Source organism: Zingiber officinale, chromosome 1B (assembly GCF_018446385.1).
Source record: "Zingiber officinale cultivar Zhangliang chromosome 1B, Zo_v1.1, whole genome shotgun sequence".
In the NCBI taxonomy this organism is placed as follows: domain Eukaryota; kingdom Viridiplantae; phylum Streptophyta; class Magnoliopsida; order Zingiberales; family Zingiberaceae; genus Zingiber; species Zingiber officinale.
This window is the reverse complement of record NC_055986.1, coordinates 142,797,982-142,808,167: the sequence shown is the minus strand read 5'-3', so window position 1 is coordinate 142,808,167 and position 10,186 is coordinate 142,797,982. Positions and strand designations below refer to the sequence as shown.

The window sequence follows — 10,186 nt, the reverse complement described above, 5'->3', positions numbered from 1 at the left end:
TCAGGTTAGGGAAAAAACCAAGAGATAGTAATTTAAAGAAATTACTAAACTAACAATTCAAGCATAAATTTGCAATCAAAATAAATTACAACACGAAATATGTAAATCTAAATTCCCTTAACTCCCCCTTTACACTTCCTTAACTGAACTTATACTATTATCCCCCTTTGATCACAGCAAAAACGAGGTTTAAAATAAAGTATTTTCGAAGTTGTTTGACAATTAAAGAAAATTCTAAGCATTTTGAAGAACATTATAAAAAATAAAAAAAAAATTAACTTAGAAAAAATTGAGAATTTTTCTAAGTAAAAATACTTTTCAAAATTCAAGCATTTTCAGAGTAACCTTAAAAATTTCTGAGTAATAAAAAATTGCTAAGTCTTTTGAAAGAAATTCTAAGTAAAAGTAAAAAAAAACTTAGCTAAGTTAAACATATTCTAAGTTTTGAAAAAAGATGTTCTAAGGTCTTTAAAAACTTTTCAAAGCATTATTTAAGTCTATTTTCAATGCTTTTGTCAAAAAGTTAATTAAATAAATTATTTCTATAATTGGCTTCCAAGCAGTCGCGAGGCACTAGGCCTTCTTGGTTATTGGAGCAACAACCACTTTCTAGTCAAAGCCGCATAAGGAAATTACTTGTTTAATTTTCTCTCTGAAAGCCCTTTTTATTTTTTTTTAAGGAATCAGTCTAACACAGATTTTGGAACCCAATAAAGGTTCCTTCCTACAGGGTTATTCAAAAATTTAGGGGGTATATAATTCTTAGGAATTTTCCTAAGTTGACCCTGATGCTTCCTTATATACCAGTTTAATTTTTCATAAATTTTAAGTCTTGATTTTTGAAAAACATTTATCTTTAAGCATGCATCAGATTTCAATTTTTCAATTTCTAATTTTAAATTTTTATTTTCTGATTTCAAATTTTCATTTTCATTTTTTTTCCCTAATTTATCTAATTCATTATTAAGAGTTTTAATAAATTTAAAAAGACTGAGTCTGTGTTAGATTGTGTACCTTACTTACCTAACTCGGTGATGCTCCCCCTTCACTGCTGCTTTCTTCTTCTGATGTTCCTCCCCCTTCATCGATGCTCATCTCTAAGCTAGACGTTTCTTCTAGCTGATGGTTGGCCATCATGCTAGTCCCGAGAATTCTTCGACTTCTGATTCGGAGGACGACGAATCATCCCACGTGGCCTTTAAGTTGTGTTTGGGTTGAGCTGGCTTCTTGTTCCTTTCCTTATCCTTCTGTTTGCTCTTTAATTTTGGGCAGTCCTCCTTGATGTGCCCTTCTTCATTGCAGTTGTAGCAACGGACTATCCTTCTCTTTTGATGACGTTTACTTGACTGCGATCTAAATTTGTTAGATTTAAAAAACTTATTAAAACGTCTTACCATTAATGCAGCTTCGTTTTCGTCGATAGTCCCTTTGGAGTCAGGATCGTCCTTTTCAGCTCGTAGGGCAATGTTGAGGTTCGACTTCTCTACTAGATTTTCTGCAAGTCGAGATTCGTGAAGTTCGAAGGTTGAAAACAATTGTTCTAATGTACTTACCTCGAAGTCCTTAGAGATGTAGTAAGCATCTACTAAGGAGGCCCACTCGGGAGTTCTCGGGAAGGCGTTGAGCGCGTATCGGATTGAGTCCCGGTTCGTTACTTCTTCTCCAAGGTAGTTGAGTTGAGTGATCAGCTCTTTGATCCTCGCATGGAGTTGCGCTACCTTCTCGCCTTGGTTCATCCAAAGGTTCGTCAACTGGGTGTGGAGGATGCCGCGCCTCGCTAGCTTTGCTTCGGAGGTACCTTCGTGAAGTTCCAGGAATTTTTCCCAGAGATCTTTCGCGGAGTCGTAGCTTCTGATCCGATTTACCTCCTGAGGTGGCAGAACGCTGAGCAGGTGGAACTCAGCCTTTCGGTTGGCGACAAAATTGGCTTTCTCCTTCTTGCTCCACATGTTTTCTTCTTTATCTTTCGGCGCTACAAAACCATATTTCATTATTATAAGAATATCAAAATCCGTTTTAAAGAATACCTCCATTTTTCGCTTCCATGTAGCGAAATCTCTGTCGAACTTCGGGGGATGAATGTTCGCGCTGGCCATTGTTATGATCTTTGTGCTTCAGATGGTGGTTAGTCCCTCTGAGGCTGTTGGGCTCTGATACCACTTGTTGGTGCAGCGGGGACCGGCAAGAGGGGGGTGAATTGCTTGCAAGTAAAAAACTAAACCCTCCTTAACCAATTTAAACTCAAATAGATGCAATAGCTTACAAGATTAAACAGAACTAAAGTATGAACAGAAAAGGAAGACTCAGCTATTTTAACCTGGTTACAACCAAGAGGGTTTTTAATCCAGGGCGATGAAAAGCACAGTAAGAAACTCCTTCTCTGAAGGCGGAGAAGCCTTTTACACTTTGAAGAGCACAGAACTATTGCTTAACTAGAGAGTACAAGAGTTGAATTTCGTTCACTTTTTCGTTGTCCTCTAAAGCTGCCCGAGACCCTCTTTATATAGGGGTTCTTGAGCTTATCAGATCACCTGATCCTTCGGGACCAGGTTTGACTCGAGAGGGATCGATCGATCGATCCCCAGGTTCAGTCGACCGAACCTGCTGTATCTGCCCATTCTTCCGTCCAGGTACAACCTCTGTGGATCGAGCTTAGGTTCGGTCGACCGATCCTTTTGTTCGATCGACCGATCGGCCAACGGTCTCCAGTTGAGTTGGCCCGATCAAACTACTCGACTTGGTCTCTAGATAAACTTGGGTTCGGTCGACCGATCAGCATGTTCGGTCGACCGATAAGCTCCACCAACGTTCAGCCTCTGACGTGGCATCTGACGTGTCTGCTGAGGTTGGTTTCTGATAAAGAGGGGTTCGGTCGACCGATCAAGGGGTTCGGTCGACCGAACCATTGACAAGTCAACTTCTTGTTGACTTGCTTCGGTTCGGTTCCTTAGGTGATTGCGACCTACCGGAAGAGGGCTCACCCGAACTCAATTCCCGGCTTTCTCCTCGAGCAGTCTTCCTTCCCGGCTTTACGTCCCTCGAACGCCGCGCACGTTCTTCTCGCCCACCGGAGTACTCTTCCGCAGCTCTCCTGTCCTTCGGATGCACCGAGCTCGTCAGCTCCCTTCCCGTGTCGTCCTTCTCACCAGCTGCGTCTTCCGCTCGACTTCCTGCGCTCCTAAGTTCCTGCACACTTAGACACAGGGATCAGACAAACAGGACATAACCTAAACTTGGTTGATCACATCAAAACTACCACGAGGTCCAACAGTACCATATCATGGAAGAGGAGTCACCGGTGACAGTTTGACAAAAGCTGGAAAGTCGATACATGTCAAAATCATTGACAAACAAGCTGTATCTGAAGCATAAACTATTCGGGCTGAAGATGACAGAAGGAACCGATCTAAGCCAGCACATCAACATATTCAACCAGATTGTAAGTGATCTGAAGTAGATTGATGTAAAGATCGAAGACGAAGACAAGGCGCTGATGTTGTTGAATTCTCTACCTTCATCTCCTACGTACGAGAATTTGGTTACTACTTTGATGTGGGGTAAGGAAACTCTCAAATTGGAGGAGATCACAAGTGCATTGCTAGGTTTTCACCAAAGGAAGAAAACAAGCGATGAAATTTCTCAAGGAGAAGGACTTGTGGTAAATAGCAACCAAGAGCGTGGTAGGAGCAAATCTTGACATGGATATGACAACAACAAGACTCGTTCTAAGTCGAGAAGGAAGAAGGTGATCACGTGCTACAAATGTGGAGGCAAAGGTCATATCAAGAGAAATTATCCAGAGATAAAGAAACATGTTGCAGAGAACAAAAGTAGTTCGGCAAAGTCTGCAAACATAGTTGAAGAAGAAAATTCAGAGAGTGGTGATGGAGATATGCTATCAGTTATGTCAAATTCGGAGCAGCTGACGGATGCATGGATTTTAGACTCTGCATGTTCATATCACATGACTCCAAACAAGGATTGGTTTGACACCTATAGGGCAGTGGATTCTGGTTCAGTGCTGATGGGAAATGATGCATCATGAAAGGTTATCGGCATAGGGAATGTCAGAATCAAGATGTTTGATGGTGTGATCAGAACTTTATGTGATGTCAGATATATACCAGAGCTAAGGAAGAACTTGATCTCACTAGGCATACTAGATGGTATTGGTTGTAATTACAAATCAGTGAGCGAGGTGATGAAAGTCAGCAAGGGAGCTCTGATGGTAATGAAAGGACAAAAGGTAGCAGGAAACATCTACAAGTTGATAGGGACTACAGTTGTAGGTGGAGCCGCCTCGGTGGAGTCTGAATCAGACAGTACTGTCTTGTTGCATATGCGGCTAGGACATATGGGTGAACGTGAGATGCTAGAGCTTCACAAGAGAGATTTGTTGAAGGGTGTCAAAACGTGCAAGCTTGAATTCTGCAAATTCTGTGTTCTTGGGAAACAGAGCAAAGTGCAATTCAAGACGACAATAAACAAGACGGAGGGGATTCTGGACTACGTACATACGGATCTGTGTAGCATCACGTGGAGGGCACTTGTATTTTGTGAGTTTTACTGATGATTTCTCACGAAAGGTATGGGTATACTTTATGCGTCACAAGTCAGAAACTTTTGCAAAGTTTAAATTATGGAAAACTGAAGTAGAGAACCAGATCGGAAGGAAGATCAAATGCCTTAGGTCAGATAATGGGACTGAGTACACAGATTCAAAGTTTCAGGAATTCTGTGAGCAGCATGGGATAATGAGGCATTTCTCGGTTCGCAGGACACCTCAGCAGAATGGGGTAGAGGAAAGGTTGAACAGGATAATCATTGAGAAGGCAAGATGTCTCAGGCTGAATGCAGGGCTTGCAAAGAATTTCTGGGCGAAAGTAGTTAACATGGCATGTTATCTCATTAATAGATCACCAAGGGCAGCACTAGAAGGTAAAGTATCAGAGGAAGTATGGATAGAGAATCAAGTAGATTACTCTCATCTTCGAGTTTTTGGATGTCCAGCCTATATGCACATATCTAGTGAGGAAAGATCAAAGCTGGATGCAAAGTCAAAGCAATGCATTTTTCTGGGCTATCAGAAAGGAGTTAAAGGCTTCAAGCTTTGGGATCCTAAGGCAAACAAGGTGGTGATCAGCAGAGATGTGGTGTTTGACGAGAAAGCTATGTTACAACGTACTTAGGAAGAAGGAAAGGAAACACCACAAAGCAATATAGAGAAAGATATTGTGCAGGTGGAGCTAGAGACTCATGACTCCGATGATTCTAGCTCAGAGCACACAGAGCATCACACTATAGCTAGTGGTAGAACGAGACGAGTCGTAAAACCACCAACTAGATACAGATTCGAAGACTTGGTATCTTATGCACTTATCACTAGTAGCGGAGACCCTACATCTTTTCAGGAGGCAATACATAGCTCTGAGAAGGACAGGTGGATGAGTGCTATGGCAGAGGAGATGGAGTCGTTGCATAAGAACCAAACGTGAGATCTAGTGGAACTTCCTGAAGGAGAGAAAGCTATAGGGTGCAAGTGGATATTCAAGAGCCCTTTTGCTTGTCCAAACAGGGAAGTTTAATTATAATGGGAAGAATCATATAGTTTTGGTTTTTTAGTGGTATTTCACTCTGAAAAAGACTAATCTAAAAATTCTTTCACATCAATTTGTTTGGACTTTTGCTTAGTTTCACCTTAGCTTCATTCTGATCATTCATATATAAGTTGCCTGGGTCGCATTAAGAAGAGTTGCATTCACGACTACTCTAGCAGGTTTCCTATTCCAAGCCTCTATCTATGAGTCTTTAGGTCATTCTTCAACAAACACAGTTTGAAATTATGTTTATCTCCCGCAGCAGGGGGCTCATAGTATCATATTCTATTTCATATCTCAATGAGCCAATGGGGGAATGCGAGTAAGAAAGGATTCTTTTCATATTTCTATTACTATTCCGCTAATAAATCTCCAAATGGTCAGAATTAAATTTTGCCTAAAGAGAATCCCTCCATAAAATTTTCATGCATATGACGACCTGCATCTCGTGTTTCTTAATGTAGCCTAGCTATATCCGCCCCAGGACCTAGCTGAATTAGTCACTACATAATAGAATTATCAAATCAAGCAAGAATTGATTTCTGGTAAAGTCAGAAAAATACCTTCTCATGTGGTGACTTGTTCAGTTTCTTAATTTATCTCTCTATAAATGATTATGAGATCAGCAGTGTGGAATGCTCAGAGTTAACATATGAGACCTAGCTGAATTAGTCACTACATAATAGAATTATCAAATCAAGCAAGAATTGATTTCTAGTAAAGTCAGAAAAATACCTTCTCATGTGGTGACTTGTTCAGTTTCTTAATTTATCTCTCTATAAATGATTATGAGATTGGCAGTGTGGAATGCTCAGAGTTAACATATGACCTTTTTTTTTTATAGAATTGCCAAATTAATGTAGCCTATAGCCAACATGTGATGTGGCGGGTATTATCGACTTCCACATGGGCCAATTGAGTCAAGAGTCATGCTGAACTATAAGTCAAAGTTAAGCAGATCAAACTTGCTTAAATCATATTCAAGTCTAGTCAAAGATGAGCCTTGGGTAAGTTGTGTTCACTCAGCCAACCGATACCAAGAAGCTCAGCCATGCCAGACTTCTCTAACTTCGCCACACCAAACCTCTACAACTCTATGATGCTAGATAAGTTGGGTACCCCTTCAACGCGACCCATTCTTGAAACCTCATGAGATAGTCACTGATACGATGCATAATGATAGGGTCTGGTCAAGGGGGTGTGACAGTCAGAAGTCAAGAGGGCGTGGCAGTCAGAAGTCAAGGGGACGTGGCAGTCAAAGGTCGAGGAGACGTATCACCTCAAAAAGGGGATGTAACGTTAAAGGTCGTTACCCAGCTAATGCCCTGACAGGATGCCCAGGTCGGGAATTCAGATAGGTCACTCAGGCGAGGGGCCCAAGTCAGGAATTCAGACACGTTTCTCGGTCAAGATGACCAGGTCAGGACTTCAAACAAGTTACTCGGTCAGGTTGTCTAGGTCGGGAATTCTGACGGGTGAACGGGTCAGGATGCCCAGGTCAAGAAGTCAGATTAGTAATACCAGGAATGAGGAAGAAGGAGAAGGAACCATCTCTACTGGCGAGTTCAGACAAGTTTCTCGGTCAGACTGCCTAGGTCGGGAGTTCAGATGGGTTACTCGGGCGAGGGGACCAGGTCAGGAATTCAGACAAGTTACTAGGTCAGGCTGCCCAGGTCGGGAATTCAGACGGGTGAATGGGTCAGGATGCCCAGGTCAAGAAGTCAGATTAGTAATACCAGGAATGAGGAAAAAGGAGAATGAACTATCTCTACTGGCCGGGTTTTCTCATAGCAGACTCATATACACTAACTTGATGCGCCTGGTCGGGATATGACGGATTACTCAGATGCACCCCGGTCAGGCCGGGCGATCGCTGGTTGTCAGAAGTTCTCTTGTTCATGCTCGGTCAACGAAAATGACAAAAAAGTCAAAGAATCGTAGCCAGTACCTGTCAGAGAATATTTGTTGTGTGTCAGGGTATATTCTAAAGATCTGAGACCAGCTGATAGCAGAACCTTCCTCTGACCTATAAGAGGATACCAAGTGTCACCCACTGCCAGACAGAGTCTGACACCCGACATTCCCTGACACTTGCTAGAAGCTCTAAATACACATGGTCATATAAAAAAGGGTGTCCTCTCCCTGTCACAGGTACACTCACTCACCTTTTCGCATCTGTCTTCTACTTTTTACATTTTTTATTGTTCTTCTGGGAAAAAAGTACCTGACTTGAGCGTCGGAGTGCCTGCTCCAGAGACTTTTTCCCTAGTTCTTAGTCCCTAACGTAAGGGGGGTTCATTTGAGTGTGCGCAGGAAACTCTCGCTGCATCATCCTCGTCATCACCTCCTGTCAGCAGCCCGTGGAACTTGCCCGTGCATCATTGTACGCGTAGGAAGCCTCCATCGCCTTCCGTCAACGCCAACGACAGCACAATCGACCTCCATCTGACTTAGATTCCGAACGGGATCAGTCACCAACTCCCTCTAATCATGGGGAATGTAAGGGTCCGGATAAGCCAAGAACGTGGAGCAACTAGGGGATAAAGATAAAGTACATAGATCTACACGACTACTACTCCACGATCTGAACATGGGATTCCTACCTTCCTTCTAGGAGATGGTATAAAAAGTAGCCTGCTTTGGCGGGTGCAAGTACACACACATGATCCCCGACATTTTTTCTTCTAATTCCCCAACTCTCTAATCATCAAACTAATTTGAACGTCGGAGTGGTTATGTTGGGATCCGCTTTGGCATCATTCTAAACTCTCTTGTCGAGTTCTTCAAGTTCCGTGCTTGATTGCCTCCCTTGACCTTTGGGGTCATACCTTCGTTCTCGATGTATTCTCTAGTAGCTCAGTCATCCACGATCTTTGGCCGGAACAAAACACAATTTGATTCTTAACTCACAATAGTTTATTTGCCACATAAGAAGGTTACTTGTTTTACTTTAAATCTTAGTTATTCACCAAGTGCTTAAGAAACAAGAGTATATGAAACAAAAGCATGATAGATCGAACTTATTACATAAACCATAAGTAGTCGACAAGGATCATAACTAAGCATATTACTCTGATCAGATATCAAATCGCAAACAGAAGGATCCATGCATGTGTATTCACAAGACAAGGATAGAGACAAACAAAATGTCAAGCAACTCAAGGAGCTAGCCTTATTACAAACAAGACGAAAAATATATAATCAATGGACATACCAGATGCAAATTAGCACACCATGCATGCTAATTAATATAATTATATTAATCCCAGATCATGACCACTGCTATGACTCCCACCCCAGCCACCACCGCCAAGAACTTGATGAACGGCGTGTCGAAGTAGCTCGGCTCGTAGGGCTTGAATCCCTTGGCTATCAGATGGTTGATTGCCACGTAGATGAACACCCCGCAGGCGATGCCCATGGAGATGGCGTACGTCCAGTCGGCCACCGCTCCTTGCGTCGTCGCGTCGATCGCAATTCCAATGCCGACGCCTATCGGGCTCGAGATGGCGAAGGTCATGGAGTAGGACGCCGTCGTCAAGAACGGACGCTTCGGAAGCATCCTCAGCAGTGCAATCCCCATGGCGATTGCCGCAAAGATCTTGTGCAGGCATATGGTCCATAGGTTCCTCCATGCATCGGCCTTCGTGTCTGATTAATTACAACAAGTTTTAATTGCTTGAAATAATATATAGTAGAGAAACATTCTTAATTTGTGATCTGAATCATACCTGAAACTCCAATTGCTATCCCCTCAAAAACAGAGTGGAAGCATAGCGCAAGTATGAGCAAAACCGTGTCCCCAAGCGACGTCGCTCTGGAAAATGCCGGATCAACGACGGCGACGCGGCCATGGCCATCGCCGCCAGCTTCTGACTTCCCTCCCCCCGGTGTGCCATCTTCCACCTTGGACTGATCCTTCTTCCTCGCTCTGTCGGTCACCATTATGATAATGCAATCGCCGAGCATCGTGAGCAAGTACCCGGCCGACGCCAGCATGAAGGCGAAAGGGTAGGTCTTGTCGGTGTGGTCCTCGAAGGTGCTGCTGGAGTCTGCCAAGAAGTGCATCAGCGACGTGCCCAAGAAGACGCCACCGGCGAACTGGGTCCCCATCAGAAGGAAGCTCTCGTTCCACCGGAAGAAGTAGGGCGACACGCCGCCGGCGAAGGTACCGACGAGGAGGATCACGAGGCACCATATCTTGACGTCGATCAGGCCTTTGGCGTGCAGGTTGCCGGGTTGATCTTGCCCCCCGTCGCTGTCTCCGTCGCCGCCGTGTCCATAGACACGGAGAGAGAGCAGAGAGAAGAGAAGGAGGAGATAGAGAAGTTGTCTTGTGGCTTCCATGGTCTTGTCAACTAACCCTATCTGTAGTTCTGTTATATGCATTGCTTGTGCAGTACACTTTTGACTTTCGAGTTTGTACTGCACATTATACACACACAGGAGATGAGGAAGACAGAGAATTATTAGTTAGATTAATGTATATTCTAATGGTGTTATTAATTTACGAGTTTAGATATGATCGGCCTACCGCTAAGTTTCCCTTGTTATATTAATCTGAATTATCTCTTTTTCAAATGGTTTCT

At 43.2% G+C, this 10,186-nt stretch overlaps 1 protein-coding gene across 1 annotated transcript; it reads right to left on the bottom strand.

Moving 5' to 3' along the window:
* Nucleotides 1-8,646: 8,646 nt before the first annotated feature.
* LOC122042964 (zinc transporter 1-like) lies at nucleotides 8,647-9,944 on the bottom strand. Its single transcript, XM_042603377.1, has 2 exons — nucleotides 9,329-9,944; nucleotides 8,647-9,248 (listed from the first exon to the last, which is right to left on the bottom strand). Exons 1-2 carry the CDS (start codon nucleotides 9,942-9,944, stop codon nucleotides 8,857-8,859), a joined length of 1,008 nt encoding a protein of 335 aa, XP_042459311.1. The 3' UTR covers nucleotides 8,647-8,856.
* Nucleotides 9,945-10,186: the final 242 nt, after the last annotated feature.